This window comes from Pelophylax lessonae (genome assembly GCF_965119305.1).
Source record: "Pelophylax lessonae genome assembly, chromosome: 10".
Lineage (NCBI taxonomy): Eukaryota > Metazoa > Chordata > Amphibia > Anura > Ranidae > Pelophylax > Pelophylax lessonae.
The window spans coordinates 176,922,583-176,940,470 of record NC_138777.1 but is presented as its reverse complement, the minus strand read 5'-3'; the positions used below and the strand labels follow the sequence as shown (position 1 = coordinate 176,940,470).

The following is a 17,888-nucleotide window of genomic DNA, read 5'->3' as shown; positions in this document are numbered from 1 at the left end:
ACTGGTTCTCTTGTATTTATTGATGATGTGACTGCTGACAAAAGCAGCTCTGAAGTGATTCAGGCAATATTATCTGCTCATATTCAGCCAAATGCTTCAGAACTCATTGGACGGCGCTTCACAGTGCAGATGGACAATGACCGGAAGCGTGCTGCGAAATCAACCAAAGAGTTTTTTTAAGGGAAAGAAGTGGAATGTTATGCAATGGCCAAGTCAATCACCTGACCTGAATCCATTTGAGCATGCATTTCACTTGCTGAAGACAAAACTGAAGGGAAAATGCCCAGAGAACAAGCAGGAACTGAAGACAGTTGCAGTAGAGGCCTGGCAGAGCATCACCAGGGATGAAACCCAGCGTCTGGTGATGGCTATATGTTCCAGACTTCAGGCTGCAATTGACTGCAAAGGATTTGCAACCAAGTATTAAAAAGTGAAAGTTTGATTTATGATTGTTAATCTGTCCCATTACTTTTGGTCCCTTAAAAAGTGGTAGGCACATATACAAACTGTTGTAATTCCTACACCTTTCACCTGATTTGGATGTAAATACCCTCAAATTAAAGTTGAAAGTCTGCAGTTAAAGCACATCTTGTTTGTTTCATTTCAAATCCATTGTTGTGGTGTATAGAGCCAAAAAGATTAGAATTGTGTCGATGTCCCAATATTTATGGACCTGACTGTATATACATTTTCACATTTTAAAGGAAAGTGTAATGCATTTCATGTGACCACATATTTTGAGTTATTACTGCAGTGTTCACAATAAAATTGTTTTTGTAGGACTTACACATTTATACACGCTCCTTTCCATTTAGTTGACCACTTTACAGTGAAAAGACTATATACTTTATAACAGCCTGGCCTCTAGAAGATCATTTTATCACAACTCCTCCTGCACCATGACTCCTGACATTGTCATGACACTGTAACAGCAGAACATGCATGACCCAACATCATGACTGCTTATTTGCTCTGTGAATACAGATGTTTCCTGCTTAAGGCAGGACTTAATCCAAAAGATTTGGCAAAATGTTCATATTGTGCATGCAAATCTGACCATTCACCAATGTCCACAACTAGCTTCTATAATGTAGACATCTACCTGATATGGACATAACAACTTTATATCATGCAGATATATAATGCTACGCTACCTTAACCACTTAAGCCCCGGAGGATTTGGCTGCTAAACGACCAGGGGGTATTTTTGCGATTCGGCACTGCGTGACTTTAACGGACAATTGCGCGGTCGTGCGACGCTGTACCTAAACGAATTTGGCGTCCTTTTGTTCCCACAAACAGAGCTTTCTTTTGGTGGTATTTGATCACCTGTGCGATTTTTTGATCATGCGCTATAAACAAAAAAAGAGCGTCAATTTTGCAAAAATAGAAAATTTTCTTATATGAAATTCCCCCCAAAAAAAATGTTTTTAACATTTTCGGCCAATTTGTTTTATGCTACCTATGTTTGGTAAAAAAAAAAAAAAAATCGCAAAAAGCGTATTTTGATTGGTTTGCGCAAAAGTTATCGCGTTTACTAACAAAGGGAAAGATTTGTCATTTTTGTTTTTTTTTTTTTAACGCGTAATGGCGGCAATCTGCGATTTTTTTTGCGGTACTGCGACATTGCGGCGGACAGATCGGACCCTTGACTGACATTTTTGGGGTTACCAGTGACATTTCTACAGTAATCAGTGCTATACATATGCACTGTTACTGTAAAAATACACTGGTAGGGAAGGGGTTAACTTTATTTGGGAGGGAGGGGCTGTGTGTGTCCCTAGGGGCGTGCTTTCTACTGTGATTGGCTGTGGCTTGAGCTGTAAGGACACTGATCAACGGATCTACATAGTAGATCCGTTTGATCAGTGTCTTTACACCGAGGAGAATGACAGGCAGCTTGTTTACACAAGCTGCCTGACTTTCTCCCTCTCCCCCGCCGATCGCAGAGTGGCCGGCGGACATCGGGTCCGCCGGTCACACGCGCGGGGGGGTCCGGGGGCGCGCGCTCGCTCCCTAGACCCTCACAGGCAAGCGACGTAGACCTACGTTAGTTTGCCTGTGAGGGGCTGACCGCCGACGCAGATAGTCGTGCGGCGGTCGGCAAGTGGCTATAGACAGAATATGCAAAGTCCAAACAGGGTAGACCGCTCCAGGTGAGGCTAGGATCAGGTGCCGGTCGGATCCGCAATCCAGGATAGCTTCAGACAAAAAAGAATGACCGCACTTCTGATGGATTTTCAAGGAAAGGAGTATCTTTATTCCACATCAATCAAATGGCAGGTACAGGTACACACTGTGATTGCAGGACAATAGGTGGACGCGTTTCACGACTGGATATGTCGCTTATTCATCACCCTTTGGTCCTGCAATCACAGTGTGTACCTGTACCTGCCATTTGATTGATGTGGAATAAAGATACTCCTTTCCTTGAAAATCCATCAAAGTATAGACAGAATATGGTCCAGGCTGACCTGGCCACGAGATTGGTTATTACAAGACTGTTTCATACTTGCAATATGCATACAGTGCCCTCTCCCACAAAACACTACTGGACATATAATAACGAAGTTTAAACAATATGCACTAATTATGATTTGAGGTGAGGGCCTCATACATCCTAAGGACTAAAACCATAGGAGACACTAGCCCCGTAAGTAATGAATAACACAAAAGGAATATATAAAAAAACGGGACGGTGGTTCCCATGGGTATAACACAGTATGTCACACAAATACATACATGTTTGTTTAAAGTATAAAAAATTCTTTATTTAATACATACAATATGTCATATCAAAAAATGGCAGGGCAGCTAAAAGCCCACACAAATGAAGTAACACACATATGTGTCAAAGGATCATCAGCCATAAAATGACAAGTGTCACACGGAATCTGCCAACATGTTTCGCAATACAAGCCACTTCTTCAGGGCTTCATTGACCATATTTGAATCATAGACATCGCTAAAGAATTAGTTGGATGTGTTAGAGCTAGGGGGAGACCATAATGAACACTTCACCTTGCAGATAACGGGTACAAACAAAAGCCAATTGAGTGATATATTATCTACATAAAGAGAGAAAACATGCTCAAACGTTCAGGAGTAAAGCTCAGAACGTAGCCCAAAAATCGATTGATGGTTTAAGATAAAAAGTTAAAGGATATTTAACCATACATCATCAACTCTGTTGTATATAGAAGATAGGCATGAGTACCAGGGATACCCACAAACAGTGTCCGGGTCCTGAGAACCCACTAGTACAGCCTGGAAGTTTAAACAATAGACCTCACTCAGTAAAGCAATATTAACAGCTTTAGTAAAGTGGTGAGTAATTAATGTTAAAACTCCAGCCAAAAACATTTATTTTTGGACAAAGTGGTTTAAGTTTTATAGTAATCTGAATTCTTCAAAATTATTTTCAAATTCCATGAAGACCCCAAGCATACACCCTATGGGGACACAGATAGCGATAAAAACTTGACTGAAGTTCCATGAACACTCTGTCTTATAATTCTTTCACTCGAGTTCAACTTTTAGGACTCCATTACACGGGCAGCCAGCTGGCGGTAAAAAACCAAGCTGTGGTTTTACAGAACCCAACCACCGGTTAGAACACTGACATGCAGCCGCTCAGGACAGTACTCATGTCGCAGTAAAAATTAAACAGCATGTTGCATTCGGTGAGTGCTGCCACCACAAAACACAACCCATACAAGTCTATAGTGCCGAACTGACAAAAAAGGGAAGTAAATACTCCAAGCAAATGGCCCCCAGTTCCCAGGTGTAACTGATCTGGTCGTTAGTGGGCATCAGTGTTATGTCAGGAATCAGCAGCTAGCAGACCAGATATTTGTAGCTACACACAGAAACTGGGACCAGACTAATATATATATATATATATATATATATATATATATATATATATATATATATATATATATATATATATATATATATATATATATATATATATATATATATATATATATATATATATATATATATATATATATATATATATATATATATATATATATATATATATATATATATATAATGCAAATATAAAGGGTTCGCGCTTAGGATAAATGGGTGTTAATGCTCCAAAATCAATAAAAATAATTATAAAATAATTAAATAATTAAATCAATATAAGCTGCTGCAGGTAAAAAAGGTGATACCTCTCAAACAATAAAACAACTATGTACCTGCGCTGCTTATGTCTAAACACCTCAAAATATATGTGATTCTATAAAGTGCTAGTGCAAAATTATACTGAGTGCAGCCTTAAAAAAATCTATATATATATTACACAAGTACACACAATAAATATCAGTTATAAATTTCATATATGAAAATACCGCATAAAAAACTTGTGCAAAAAACTTATAAATACAAATATGTATTATATACTATATAGTCCATGATAATGTTAAAGTGAAAAAAGTCTCTGTGCTTTATTTAAGTGCTTCGTGCTCCAATAATATTAAAAAGTGCTCGTGCTCAATCCAGGTGAAGTGGTGCTCCCCTCTCAGCTCCCCACTCACCAGAAGTTGGATGTAAAAACGCCTTATCAGTAGATAAAATGGAGTAGATCCCTCACTGGATCGCCAACAGGAGCAAGGTAACGCACCACAAGCCTCTCACTCTATCTCCAGGTTATGTTCTCACGATTCATAAAAAGAAAGGGCCATCATCGTGCAGTATATAAGACTTGTTTATTCACACGCAAAACAAATAACACTTACACTGTACAGGAAAAAATATCGCCTTGTGCAAACCCGCGGGACGCCAAACAAATGGCCGTGCGTTCCACCCGCGTAACCGGAAGCCGGAAGTGGTTGCAGCCGGAAGTGATGTATTACGTATTCGGACGGCTTGACGCGTTTCGCTCCGCCAATCAGAGCGTTATCAAAAGCCTTTTGATAACGCTCTGATTGGCGGAGCGAAACGCGTCAAGCCGTCCGAATACGTAATACATCACTTCCGGCTGCAACCACTTCCGGCTTCCGGCTTCCGGTTACGCGGGTGGAACGCACGGCCATTTGTTTGGCGTCCCGCGGGTTTGCACAAGGCGATATTTTTTCCTGTACAGTGTAAGTGTTATTTGTTTTGCGTGTGAATAAACAAGTCTTATATACTGCACGATGATGGCCCTTTCTTTTTATGAATCGTGAGAACATAACCTGGAGATAGAGTGAGAGGCTTGTGGTGCGTTACCTTGCTCCTGTTGGCGATCCAGTGAGGGATCTACTCCATTTTATCTACTGATAAGGCGTTTTTACATCCAACTTCTGGTGAGTGGGGAGCTGAGAGGGGAGCACCACTTCACCTGGATTGAGCACGAGCACTTTTTAATATTATTGGAGCACGAAGCACTTAAATAAAGCACAGAGACTTTTTTCACTTTAACATTATCATGGACTATATAGTATATAATACATATTTGTATTTATAAGTTTTTTGCACAAGTTTTTTTATGCGGTATTTTCATATATGAAATTTATAACTGATATTTATTGTGTGTACTTGTGTAATATATATATAGATTTTTTTAAGGCTGCACTCAGTATAATTTTGCACTAGCACTTTATAGAATCACATATATTTTGAGGTGTTTAGACATAAGCAGCGCAGGTACATAGTTGTTTATATATATATATATATATATACACACACACACACACAAGTATATCCTTAAAGTCAGATTTATTTACAGTTAAACAAAAGACAGTCACACACCAGCAAACAGTAAAGCTCAGTGACAAAATACCTAATTAACCTAATAGAGACCGAACAAGTAACTATATACAAAATGAGGGACACAGGTTATAGGAAATACCAGGGATACAAGCGAGGGGGGAATCAAGACTGGCCACAGGAACAAGGAACAGGAGTAAGCAGCAGGGTACACAGGCATAAATATTTGGTAGCAAGGATGGCAACCAAAACACTGATGCAAGGAGCAGTAGCAAAAGTGGAACTCAAGTACCCTGCCAGCAGGTGTGGCCAAGTGGAGCTGACCGCTGGCACCTGCTGGTTGCTGAGTGACACCTGCTGGTGAATACTAAAACTGCAGCTTTGTGCCCAGAGCACCATAGTGCCACCAGCAGGCAAACTCGGTCCTAAAACAACTTCATAACGTAGCAATGTAGAAAAAGCTAATATGTTTGGCATTAGGCTCCATTCACACCTGGGCGTTTTCAGCTCCAAAAACGCTCAAAAGAAAACGCTTCCAAAACGCCCAACAAGTAAAACCCCATTCATTTAAATGGCCCCTGTTCACATCTGAGCGTTTTGCAAAACGCCTGTAGCTGAAAAAAGTACATGAGCTTCTTTTTGGGCTGATTACCAGCGTTTTTGATAGATGTCAATGAAAAACGCCTGAAAAAAATCGCGGTAAAATCGCGGTTAAAATTGCGGTAACAAACGCTACGCTCAAGTGTGAATGCAGCCTAAGGGCTTCATCAGGACCTTTTTCCTCTTTTTTTAAAAAGGTCCTGATAAAGCTTTTATACACCCTTTAAAAAGGGTGGGTTAAACAAGTAGAATAATAGTTGAGTAAATATATATAGTTTGATATGTGACACCAAAATAACTATGTTCCCTACAGCAACTTATAAAATGGCTGAGCCAGAAAGCACCAAGCCAATGTGAAAAGAATGAAGATACCACAATAATAACAGGGGTATAGTAAGGGGTAAAGCAATAACAATGCCAGCAACCTAACTACTATGCACAGGCCCTGTCTAACCACTGGCCAGTAGTATAATTATTTTAGTCCTGCTGGTGATGGGGCCCTTGCATTGGAGTGCTCAATCGTATAACCAAAGTAGTGGCCAAGGGCCTCTAACCACTGGTATCACCAGCTTTTGTCTCAAGCGGTCACTCAGTGGCCAGCAGAAAGGTCCTCCCTTTCTAGCCTGCTCTCTGCAGTTGTAAAGGGAAGTGGTAAGTAAGTGGAAGTTAAAATGCTTTGAAAACGGGTTCAGCTCTGAAACAACAGCACAGCATGTTGTTCTAGCTCTTTGCAGCAGCAGACAGTCTCTATACAGCAGCACACATCTCTCAGGCTCACTCCTCCAGCAGTGGGAACAGCAGCAGGCTCTGTACACAGTATTCACAGTGGCCAGTCTCTCTCCACCTGGGCTCCCTGTAGCAAAGTCTTCTTGCAGCTTTCCTCCTGCATCGCAAATTAGCAGCAGGCAGTCTCTGGTAATTCTCGCTCTCAGCAGCACGTGTTACAGCAACACTGAACTTCATCCTCTAGTAGTAGCATTTCCGTACACTGGCTCTCAATACAGTCAAGCAGCAGAAGTCCCAAGCCTCTCTCTCCCTCTCTGGGCTACAGGCAGTACAGTCTGGGCCCATATGCTATAAGCACCTTCACCCCCCTGCAGGTCCTGCTGATCTATTCCTTGTTCTCCACATGGGTCACTCTCCTGAGTGGTGCACATCGCTAAAATGTATCAAGAAGCCAACCAGGATCCTCCTGGCCATCCAGTTTCCTTCTTTTCCCTGCCTCTTTCTAGGGGCCTATCCTGCAGCTTGGCTGCACTGGCTGCCTTAAACCAGTTCAGCCGTTCTCCCCCAAGCAATCCATCAAAAGGTGTTCTGCTAATGGCTTACTGTATCCCAGAGCTAGCAGTCTAACGGACAATGTAAACTCCTCCCCTACGATCAATAACCAAGATTTTGATGAAGTCTGAAGATTTATTAAATATGCAATTGGTGGAGAGATGCAGACATGTGCTTCTTCCTTGCAGTCTGAAGAGAAACTAAAATTTCCCAGAAATCTGTTACTTCTGACCATCCCAGAGTGAGAAAAAAAAAAAAAAAAAAAAAAAAGGGGATGAATGGCACTTTACCACTTGGTCACTAGATGGTACTACCCCATTACCCTATTATACAGAAAGTACATTCTAATGGCAATAACATAACAGAAACTATGCAAGAATTTTAATTGACATATTTTAAAGAGAAGTAATGACTTTCTAAAAAAAAAAAAAAAAAAAAAAAAAATTTTACTAACCTAGGTGGATGCAGCATCGATCTAATGCTTCATCTGTCCCCCGCCAGCTCTGAACTGAAAACAGAGCGATCAAAGACCGCTGATCAGTCAGTATTCTTTGTCACCCTTCCCCACCCCGGACTCACTCGAGAGGGCAGGAAGGGCTGACAGCAGATTGCTGAGAGGCTGAGCTAGCTGTCAGTCCAGGCTTCTGGGCAGATTCCAACCAAATTTTCAGATTCTTTTCAGAGCCTGGACTGGCTCTGTGATGTCAGCCGACAATGGCTGAAAATGGATCACGGGCGTGCAGAACTAACCGCATTCCTGTAATCTACAAGAGAATTATAACCAAATTAGCTTTGGCTATACTTCTCCTTTAAACAAACATTGGCATTTATTAAGCTGTGTGCCCTCTGGGGCAGAAAAAAAAAATGGGAGAGAAGAAGAAAAAAACAACTTTAGTGCTGCTTTTATTTTGTCAGCACTGCTGGGCAAGATTTTAGGAACCACAATAAGATTAAAAGCAAACGATATATGTTCATAGAATACAATTTACTGTAAGATGCAACAAAACTGATAGGATTAGCATAAATCTTTGCATGATGCTTCAGATACTAGTTTATTTAAGGTTCTCTAGATTTTGATAGAGCGGCAAAGTTAGAAAAGGTTTTTTATTGCTGTCCATGTCTCTTTTTGTGCTGGTGATGACTATTACAACCAAAACTGGATATAAGAGAAAATCCAAAATTTCTTAGTTGTCACAGGAATAGAGGGGAACTTTTCAAATGAATCCTTTTTCTACATCGGACATCTGTCTAAGAGGGCGGTTTTCCTTACTTTTAAAAAATTTCCACTTATTTCTGCTATGTCTGTTGGGAAGCGCTCTGGAAAGCTAGGCTGGCCATATACTGATCGGAATTTGGATGGTTAAGCAGGGACTAGACTCAAGCCCCGTACACACGCAACGATTATCGGCCGACTTTTGTCCAGAGTGGTGTTTTGTTGGTTGGAATGTGCCTAGACTGCACACGAATTTTCTCGGCCAACAAAATTCTACTTCAGAAGTGATGTCATGTGCTGGTTTACTTTCCGTGTGTTTTTTCTTCTCTGAGCATGCCCAGTCTTGCTCATCAGATTTTTGTCTGCCGAAATTTGTACTGACCGACGGAAAATCGGCCGTTGTGTTGACGGCCAACAAAAATTTTATAGCCTGCACACCAGATTTTATTTGGCCGAAAAGTCGGAGTCGGTTGTCGAAAGCATCATACTAACAAGCCGAAAATCGGCCGATTGGACGTTGGCCCAAAAATTCCCGGCCAATAATCGATGCGTGTGTACGAGGCATCAGTTTTATCAGTGTGGGGCTGTCCCTGCTTGACAGAAGTCGATCATTTGATCGACTTCTTTTTAAGGGACATGTCGGAAAATGTTCCTCAATCAGCGGCCAAACAAACAAGAAGGCAAAATTGACTGCATTACATTGATAAATGCAGAAGGTTCCATTGAGCTGTGAATCACCTGGCCCTTTGAGATAGAACTTGTTTTAAAGATTTATTCTTCATGTATAATTTAAAGGGTATGTAAACCCCAACAATGACATGCTTGCACGTGGTGCCTTTTGGCCTGTCAAATATACCAGAGAATTTTTTTTATTATATCTGTTTGAGGGGTGCGAAAAAAATACCTGCTGTCAGTTAATAATTCATGTGCTTTTCCCCATGCTGCATAGTGAGTGATATTGTTCTTACCTATCTCTGGAGGACTACAGAACACTGCCCCCCCCCCCCCCATGTTTTGGAGAAGGGGAGGTTTCTTTTGTCTTAACCTATTTCTGGTGTCTGCTGATACTTTAGGGCAAGAACCGCGGCGCTGTCTCCCGGAAGTGGGGAAGGGTACCCGTTCCCCCCTCACCCTGAAAGGTGCCAAATGTGAACTTTTGGGTGAAACTAATTTACTTCCACAGTAGGAATGAAGGATCAGTCAGGTTGCATGTAGATTTTCCAAATAGTTAGATCAGTAAATTAAAGCATGTCCTCCTGGTTTCAGAAGCAAGATATTTAATATCACCCCCTAGGAGGACCCTTTAGACTGAGCCTCAATCCCCTCCTTAGTAATGTATCAGATCATTATATCTTCCCTAAGCTGGCCATACATGGAGTGAATATTGTCTGGCTTTTGATGAACCAGCCATCTGTTTGAGATGATTTCAATATCACTGACAGGTGCATTCGACCAGGTCCTTTAGCACCCAAGGCAAAAATGTCAATGTGCACCGCCAGCAGCATAGGTTGCAGGTGCTGCATTTTTGTAACACCCCCCCCCCCCCAACTTTTGCATTCCCATAGACTTGTATGGCAATGCAAACCCATTAAAAAAAAAAAAAAAGAATAAAAAAAAAGCCCAGCGACTAAAGGACCATCTTGAGGCTGGATGCCCCCCAAAGCACCCATTTGTGCTCCTCTTTTTTAGGGACACTGAGCCTGGTAAAATAATCCTGCCAAGCCACTGCACCAGACATGGGCAGGTGCAGTCGCCAGCAAAGCTTTGATGCTGAACCTGCACCTTTGACAGGCTTCGTGTTATTGAAGAGGTGGTTCTGTGAGAGGTACAATGGCTCAGTGTCACTGAGCTGCCCTGAGGACATTTGGGTTGATTTACTAAAACTGGAGAGTGAAAAATCTTTTTTTTTTCTCTGTCAAAGCTTAACCACTTGCCGTCTGCTCACTAGAGCTGTACTGCGGCAAAGTGGCTCTTGTAGGTCTGACGACGTAGACCTACGTCGGCAGACAGTCCCCCGGAGGCTCGCTGTATTCAGCCACAGCGGGAGTCGGGCCAGGGGAGGAGCAGCGGCGATCGGGGAATCGAGTCTGGAGATCCGCCCGCTTGTGTAAACACAAGCGGGCGGATCTCCCAAGTGACAGGCAGGGTCAGATTGCAGGGTTCAGCATAGCTGAACCTGCGATCTGTCCTTGTGTCACTCAGTCACCTCCCCCCACACACGTCAGTAAGCACCAGGCATACATTAACCCCTCCCTCTCCAATAAAATTAACCCCTTCCCTGCCAGTGTCATTTTTACAGTAACAGTGCATATTTATAGCACTGATTACTGCAGTAATGTCACTGGTACCCCCAAAAGTGTCAAATGTCAGTCAAGGGTCCGATCTGTCCGCCGCAATGTCGCAGTCCCGCAAAAAAAAAAAAAAAAAAAGCAGATCGCCGCCATTACTCGTTAAAAAAAAAAAAAAAAAAAAAAAAAAAAAACACACCAAAAACGACAGAAATCCCCTTAGTTAGTAAACGCAATAACTTTTGCGCAAACCAATCAAAATACGCTTATTGCTATTTTTTTTTTACCAAAAATATGTAGCAGAAAACAAATTGGCCTAAAATGATAAAAAATTTTGATTTTTAATTTTTTTTTGGGGGGGAATTTCATATAAAAAAAAAAAAAAAAAAAAAAAAAATGTGAAAAATATTGTTATTTTTTCAAAATTGTCACTCTTTTTTTGTTTATAGCGCAAAAAGTAAAAATCGCACAGGTGATCAAATACCACCAAAAGAAAGCTCTATTTGTGGGGAAAAAAGGACGTAAATTTCATTTGGGTACGGCGTTGCATGACCGCGCAATTGTCAGTTGAATTTGCGCAGTGCAGAATCGCAAAAAGTGGCCCAGACGTAAGACAGCAAAATCCTCCGGTGGTAAAGTGGTTAATTGAACAAGCTGAAATTAGAAGCCTTTTGGCTACCATGCATAGCTGCTTCAGATTTTGCACTCTCCAGTTTTAGTGAATCAGCCCCAGTGTGTCCAGTATGAACCTTCAAAAGCCTCAGTGCAGCCCTTCACCAAGCCTTTTTGATTACCAGCTCAATTGGCCTCATGGGCAAGTCAACACAGCCCTGCCCAAGGCTGGGTTTTGCCGCATCCAATTCACATGACAAGAGAGTGTGACCGGCTCTCAATGGTCCTGTGCATCTTCTGGTCCATTTCAGGTCCAAATTCAGGCAAAAATTCAGACCTGATTCGCACCTGAAACGGAGAACAGGGACGCACCAGACCCCTGTTGTGAGCTGCAGACACAGCTAGGTTGAGCCCAGCCTAAAAGCGACAAGTACACCTGTCAGGAAAGAAATACTGGTTGCTCTTAATGGCTTCATTCAGACAATGTCTTTTACCTGCCTGTCTCTGGCTACAACACATCTGATTCACTGTCGCAGAACAAACAAGCAGCGCATGAGTGTCATTAAAGTGTCCAAATTCCAATTCTCATTCCAGGTCAGTGACTCTTCAAATCAAAGCATCCACATGACAGGCAGGAAATCAGCATTTTTCAGAAGTAGAGTTGAGAAGTGGAAGTCTACAGATTTTTTCACTACAGATGTATTTTAAAAGGGTTTTTGACATGCAATACGTTTTTTATAGCAACAATTCCCCCCACACTTGTGTGATAGAGCAGAGTGGTCCCCAATCAGTTCAATGCTCAGATGATGCAGCTGAAAAGAAGACACCCAACTATCTCAAGGAAGTGTCAAATGTCAGATTTCCCATTTCACAACCACTGTCAACCTGTCTTTAGTTGCAGGAACTGAACATCTCAAGGCAACCTACCACCATCCCTGCCATACAAAATGTATCAGTTGTTGGTAGTAGGTTGTCTTGGTCCATGCAATTATTTTTAGGCTGGAAAACGTATATCCAACTTGTGTATGGCCAGTAGAACAGGTTGGATCTTGCACATTTCCAGGTAGAAGGACACATGTTGTAATTAGAATGTAAAATCAACCTTTCATCAGAGCTCTATCCTAAACTAAAGGCAGGCTGTGCTAGAGATATGCAGCACCACTAAGTTCGAAGACATGAGATACTGGAATGGTAGGCGTACATCTGTTTCTTAAAAGTTGCCTTTAGTTGATATTAAATCTCTGCATGGCCCGATCTTTTTAAAAGAACCGCATTATGTGTTTGTGTGTTGGGGAAAGAGGTTTCCATTTAAACTTACAAACCTGCATGGGAAGAACATACTATCTGACATTCATAAAGACTGAAGCGTCTCTCAATTGTTGTAAAAGTAGTGCAGCATGTGCCAAATTCATGGACCTGTACTTTAATTTTGCACATGCTGCGCCACTTTTAGAATGCTGGTGGGACACTTTTGCAGAATCTATCTGCACTAATTTCTCTCTCTGTACACCAAAAGAGAGTTGGTGTTTACACCTTCCCACCCGGCCTATAGAAGAATGCACAGCTTGTGCGCAGCGCAGTGATCGGGGGTGCGCTGTGTCCCTCAAACACATTACATCACTGATCATTGTAAAGAGCCTATGACGTAGGCTCTTTACCATGTGATTAGCTATGTCCAATCACAGTGTAAATAGGAAATGCTGGTTATTGGCATTCCTCTCCTCACGCTGATAGTGCGTGAAGAGAGAGCTGATAAGTGGCATTCCTCATAGTGGACACCTGCAGTTATATTCAGTGCCCTGATTATCAGTGGAAAATAAAATAAAAGTGCAGCGCTAATGGGTGAGGAACTGCAACAGTTCTCAAAACAAACAAATAAAATTACATATGTGATCATTTTATTTGTTTGTATTGAGAACTGTTGCCGTTCCTCACCCATTAGCGCTGCACTTTTATTTTATTTTCCTTTGCATCAACCTTTTTGTCAGTGGTTTGTGTCAGCAGCTTATACACTTTATTGGTTAGCGCAGTTTATGCACCCCTTTTATTCTCCCCTGATTATCAGTGCAGCCCCATCAGTGCTGCCCTTCAGTGCCTATCAGTGATGCATGTCAGTGCTCATCAGTGCTGCCCTTCAGTGCCCATCAGTGATGCATGTCAGTGCTCATCAGTGCTGCCCTTCAGTGATGCATGTCAGTGCTCATCAGTGCCTATCAGTGATGCATGTCAGTGCTCATCAGTGCTGCCCTTCAGTGCCTATCAGTGATGCATGTCAGTGCTCATCAGTGCTGCCCTTCAGTGCCCATCAGCGATGCCTGTCAGTGCCTCCTCATTAGTGCTGCCTATCAGTGCCGCCTATCAGAACTGCAAATCAGTTCCCATCAGTGCCTCCTATTCAATCTCAGCTCATCAGTGCAGGCTATCAGTGCAGCCTCATCAGTGCACATCAGTGAAGGAAAAAAATAACTTATTTACAAAATCTTATAACAGAAAAACTTTTTTTGTTTGTTTAGCAACAAATAAAAACCCAGTGGAGATTAAATACCACCATAAGAAAGCTCTATCCGTCTAAAAACAATATTAAAAATTTTCTTTGGGTACAGCGTTGCATGACCGCAAAATTGTCATTCAAAATGCAACAGCACTGAAAGCTGAAAATTGGCCTGGGCAGGAAGGGGTGAAAGTGCCCTGTATTGAAGTGGTTAATTAGCTCCACTTTATTGCGTCACAATGTAATAGTGGCACATTTTAGAACTACTTGAATTTGGTGCATGAGTCGCAGTCAGAACCAGAAGTGTCACAAATGCTCCATGAATGTGGCGCAATACATGATGAACAAGAGCGATTAATGCCAGAAAAGCAGCTTTACTGAATTCCCCCCCCCCCCCCCACTATTGCATCCAAATATAAAAAAGGTACAGTATTGTGGATTGCTCCTCTAACATTGCACTGACGCACTTCAACTTTAATAAGTGGGAACAATGGTGCATAGAATAGTTTATATATCTGTGTCACTGTCAAGAAATTTGGATATAAAAAAAAAAAATCTAATGAAAAATATCAAATGTATCGAACCGATTTACACATTTTCATCCAATGTCTTGACCCACACTGGGTCTAGTCTGCACAGCTTATGGACATACGTAAAAACAGCATGTGTGGCCAACTTTACAATTTTGCTTGATTCTAATAAAAGTGTCAAACTTAATGAGCCACAGATTCACACATCCAATTTTAATAAAATGTTGTCTTGCGCACTTTGATTTCTGCACAGTTCAAAAATGAACAGCCTGTACAATCAGATTATAATGTGTGTGATCATCTTTATAATCTAATTAAAGCCAAAAACAGATTCAAAAGTTAAATGTTTAAGACCACATTAGATCTTATTGAAGTCTACACGCCTAATGGCTTTTTTTATAGTTCTAAAGTTGACAGAACATACAGTCAGATTGTAAATTATGTGGCCAGCCTTACAATCTGCTTGGATATAATGAAGGCATCTAACTCATCCAATTTTCATTATTTTGGCGATTACGCAAGTCTGCCCACTTGATCGTTTTCTGTATAGTTCTAAGCGTAAGAGGCTGTACATTCAGATTGTAACGTGTGTGGCCAATTTTGGGTGCAGAAGATCTTTACTTACCAGTTCCACCAGAACAGCGGCGTGAGTTCCACCTGCTCTGTTGAATGCCCATGGGAAATTGAGGAGCCCAGCTCCCAGCGCAGACTTTAACATGATGAAAATAGCTCCCATGGAGGACAGATTGGGGCTTCCACATTCCCCACCAGGCTTGGCCAGCAAGCTGATGCTCTCTCTAGCCAGTTCCTCCATCCCAAATGCCCACCAAAGTACAGTGGCTCAGTGCAAGCCTGGAGCACCAAGCATGAGGATGTCCCTTCTTTCAGCTCTAGCTTGGCCTTTTTGTTAATTGGGCTGGCAAGAATTAACCCCTGAACTCCCAGGGCAGCCTTTTCAGACGCCCGCCCCCCAATCATCTCCCCCCAGGTCCTGTCTCTAGGAGTCAGCGGGGGTCCCCTCTCTTCAATAACTATCAGGATTTTCACTAATCAACATTAAAAGTGCTGACAATTTAATTAGCAGGATTCCAGGGTTAGTCCCCTCTCAGGGTGGTGTGAGATACTGAAACACAGTGTGTGAGATTAGAACTGGTTGCAGCTGACCTCTCTGCAAACACATCTATTAGCTCTTAGGAAAGTGGGATTTTCCTCATTGTGCCAATTTCATTTCTATTCAAATTACATTCCTGTTAAAAATGGATATCTGTGAAATTATCAGCTGTTTACAGAAATGTCTAGCCATGGTGACAAATCTAATATGCTGACATTCAACTGGGAATTTAAAGTGCCACTTATACAGTTTGCACATTATGGATTTATTTGTCTCATTTTAGGGAAAAAACATTTTTTTTAATATACATGGTAGATATTCCAGCAATTGGCATAAAGTAGCGATTATGTGATTTTTTAGCTTTTATTTCTCTAAATATGGCAACAAATTTCAATCTTTAGAGCTGGAATATTTCTGTGATTTTACACGAACAAGCAATGTTTTCACATGTTTGTTCATCCATCATAATAATCATTGTATACACTACACAGTCACATTTCCCGCACCTGGAGGTATCATTTTAATATACCAAACAAGATGAAATATTATCAATACTAATCAAATAATAATCCACAAAAGCGCACAAAAAAGAAAAACACAATCAAAATGTTCTCACACCGAACAGATCAATGAGCAAACTCAATAATAAAGGGATAAAAAGAATATATTAATATGAACAAAGTCCATCAGAAAATGACAAAACAAAAGTCTATAAAAGTGTGATGAAATAATGCTCCACTTCTTCGCACTGTAGATAAAACACCAAATATCCACCACCACAGTGACTATGCAGGTCCCCCTCCCATAAAGCATTTGTTACCCCAACACTTCATATTTCTGATATGTGCCTGCGGTACAATGTGCTTGTAGCACTACTCCCAAGGGAGCTGCTGAGTGTGGGTCCCCCTGGGTTAACGCTAGCAACAGTAGTACCTTTAAGCTTGTTTCCCAAGTGTGAATACCTCAGACAAGAACCAGTCCGGTTTCTTTGGGTTTTTAGGTTTATTTGAGAACTTGGATAGGAGAAGGGATACTCCAACAATTGAACCATGCACAAATAGGCAGGGACTCTACAAAAAAATGCTGCTTAACCACTTGCCGACCGCTCACTGGAGCTCTACTTCGGCAAAGTGGTTCGTTCCCGTCCAGCGACGTAGACCTACGTCGCTGGACTCCTCCCCTTGTGGGCGGCGCACGCGCGCCGCCGGAGGCGCGCTCCCGCTGTATTCAGTCACAGCGGGAGTCGGGCCAGGGGAGGAGCGGCGGCGATCGCTGCCGCTCTTCCCCGATCGTCGGGGAATCAAGTTTGGAGATCCGCCCGCTTGTGTAAACAAAGCGGGCGGATCTCCTAAGTGACAGACAGTCACAGATTACAGGGTTCAGCATAGCTGAACCTGCGATCTGTCCCTGTGTCACTCAGTCACCTCCCCCCACACACGTTAGTAAGCACCAGGCATACATTAACCCCTCTCTCTCCAATAAAATTAACCCCTTCCCAGCCAGTGTCATTTTTACAGTAACAGTGCATATTTATAGCACTGATTACTGTAGTAATGTCACTGGTACCCTCAAAAGTGTCAAAAATGACAGTCAAGGGTCCGATCTGTCCACCGCAATGTCGCAGTACCGCAAAAAAAATCGCAGATCGCTGCCATTACTCGTTAAAAAAAAAAAAAAAAATGACAGAAATCTTTCCCTTAGTTAGTAAACGCAATAACTTTTGCGCAAACCAATCAAAATACGCTTATTGTGATTTATTCTACCAAACATAGGTAGCAGAAAACAAATTGGGCAAAAATTTTAAAAAATTTTGATTTTTACATTTTTTTGGGGGGAATTTCATATAAAAAAATGTGAAAAATATTGTTATTTTTTCAAAATGTATGCTTTTTTTGTTTATAGCGCAAAAAGTAAAAATCGCACAGGTGATCAAATACCACCAAAAGAAAGCTCTGTTTGTGCGGGAAAAAAGGCCGTAAATTTCGTTTGGGTATGGCATCGCACGACCGCGCAATTGTCAGTTAAAGTCAAACAGTGCCGAATCGCAAAAAGTGGCCTGGAC

At 41.7% G+C, this 17,888-nt stretch overlaps 1 protein-coding gene across 1 annotated transcript in view; it reads right to left on the bottom strand.

Annotated features, from left to right (window-relative positions):
* The window catches only part of SLC38A8 (solute carrier family 38 member 8), a gene marked incomplete at both ends in the record, with an annotated part of 105,331 nt that extends 89,802 nt beyond the window's left edge, over positions 1-15,529 (bottom strand). Inside the window, one exon of the mRNA XM_082270846.1 lies at positions 15,341-15,529. Within this exon, the coding sequence (XP_082126972.1) occupies positions 15,341-15,529 (189 nt within the window). The remainder of the gene's footprint in view (positions 1-15,340) is intronic.
* Between the last annotated feature and the right edge of the window lie 2,359 nt (positions 15,530-17,888).